A 2,198-nucleotide genomic window follows, 5' to 3' on the forward strand; every position below is an offset into this window, starting at 1 on the left:
CACACATATAAAGTGATTTAATCACTTGAATACAGAATACATTTCTCAAACATCATATGATATGTTTTATTCCCTGGTCATTATCTTGAGTGTGTTTGATGACCTCACTACAATAGAGTTCTGTGGGTGAACATGACATTTTGTGTTTGCTCATAGCAGTTGCTCAGTGAGCATTTGTTGAACCAGTCAGGCTGGCCTATAAGTTCCACATAGACTGGGATTGTATCTGCAGGGCTGTGTTTTGTTTATTACTAAGAACCCAGAAATAGCCAATTTCTGTTGAGCAAACATTGGCTGTCCTAGGTATGTGGATGAGCGGTACTGTTGCCAACTGTTTTTGATATTTTGCATGCTTCTTTCCTGTTCAGACTTCCCTAGGTTTTCATATCCAGAATGAGGAATTGGTCTGGATTGCTGACACTGGGCTGGAGAGAGGCCTGAGATCTAGGTAATGTGCCGCTTTGGCCACAAGGAGGAGCTGTGGCTCTATTGAAACCTCTGAGCTGGGGGAAGGGAGAGGACTGGGAGTCAGTGGAGGGGTGGGATGAGAAGGGAAGCTAGGGCTTTGGGACTCCATCTTTATGTCATTTAGGGGCATCAGTGGTAGACATCCCAACAATATTAAACTAAAATCTTTTTCAAATTGATTTCCCTCTGTCTTGTGCCAATTCCTGTGTTCTCTTTTAGCAACCTGTTTGCTCTAAGCCCAGCCAAGCCTTGTACTCTCAATACAGAGGCAGACCCTGGTTGTCCCTTGTATGGTTCCCTCAGCACCCTTCCCCGTGTCTGGCTCTGGGCCTGCATCACAATCATGTACTTTAAGTGATGGGCACTATTCCATCCAATCTACCTCCCTCCATGCAGTTGGGCAAAGGCCTCCAATGAGCCTAGACACTGAGGGGAAATGGAATTTTGAGCGATGACCTGTCTGACTGAGCTGGAAGGATGGAGGAAGTGTTCTGTGGCTGAGAGGAGTCCTGGGAGGGAGGAGGATAGAGAGAGAAAATGTATGACGAGGAAAGCAGCTAATAGCAAAAGAGCAGCTGCCAGAGGAATAACCCATCCGGATCCATTGAAATCCATCCTCTATCAGAATCTATATACGGCATGAAAGGGGGAGGAAGGACTGTCCCCTGCAGCCAGGGAAACTGTCAGCGACAATGACATCATAGGCAGAACCACCAACCAAGGCCTATGAGACCAGAGCCCAGCCCCGCCTGCCAGAATATCCCAGTTAGAAGATGCCACTCATCCTGATTCCACCATGGACTACAAGCTGCTCTGCTATGTGGCCCTCTGTCTCATGGGAACAGGTGAGTCCTGGGCTCAAATGGCTGTCCTTGAATTCCAAGCCCTTCCCCTGTGGCTGCAGCAATATCCTTCTTTCTAGGCTTTGTCTGAATTTTGTCCCTTTCCCCCCAACAGTCCTCATGGACACTGGAATTACTCAGATGCCAAGACACCTGGTCATGGGGATGAGAAATAAGAAGTCTTTGAAATGCAAACAACATCTGGGGCATAATAATATGTACTGGTATAAACAGAGTGCTCAGAAGCCACCAGAGCTCATGTTTATCTACAACTATAAGGAACTCGTTGAAAATAACACTGTCCCGAGTCGCTTCTCACCCGAATGTCCAGACAGCTCTCAGTTATACCTTCACATGGATGCCCCGGAGCCAGAAGACTCCGCCGTGTACCTCTGTGCCAGCAGCAAAGACACAGCCTTGCAGAAGCACCTTCTGCCTGTGCAGAAACGGCCTGGGTCCAGTCAGGAAACTGTGGGGCAACCAAGGCTCCGTTCAGCATTTCCTGTGAGAGCCCAGAAAGAAATCTCAGAGCACAATGCTGCCTGTCAATTCACTGGCTATGACAATGTTAAATCCCATGCAGACCCAACAGCCTGTGGCCTGGCCTTGTCTTTAACTTGACTATGCCTGGACAGAAATGTGCAAGTTCTTCATTATCTTCCTATCAGCTTGTGTCCTGGGAAATCTTTCATGAGGCACCTCACACCCTAGTCACAGCAGGCCTACCAAGCCTGCTTCTAATAGATACCTTTCCCTGACTTCTCTTTCCAACCAAGTTAGTCCTGGACCACAGCCCTGATCCCAGCTCTAAATGCGCTCAGACCTTTTCTAAAACACCTCCTTCCCTCACCTTGTGGCTTTGTCAGTTCCCACCACTGAGGATAATAG

The 2,198-nt window shown here is 47.9% G+C and overlaps 1 gene segment (V, D, J or C); it reads left to right on the forward strand.

Moving 5' to 3' along the window:
- Nucleotides 1–1,234: 1,234 nt before the first annotated feature.
- On the forward strand, nucleotides 1,235–1,931 carry LOC111824503 (the record flags this gene model as incomplete). The annotated part of the segment is given in 2 exon segments: nucleotides 1,235–1,313; nucleotides 1,426–1,931. Coding segments are annotated over 2 exon segments (585 nt in total), but the record flags the coding sequence as incomplete, so codon positions are not given.
- Between the last annotated feature and the right edge of the window lie 267 nt (nucleotides 1,932–2,198).

Source organism: Myotis lucifugus, unplaced genomic scaffold, assembly GCF_000147115.1.
Source record: "Myotis lucifugus unplaced genomic scaffold, Myoluc2.0 scaffold_1827, whole genome shotgun sequence".
Taxonomy (NCBI): domain Eukaryota; kingdom Metazoa; phylum Chordata; class Mammalia; order Chiroptera; family Vespertilionidae; genus Myotis; species Myotis lucifugus.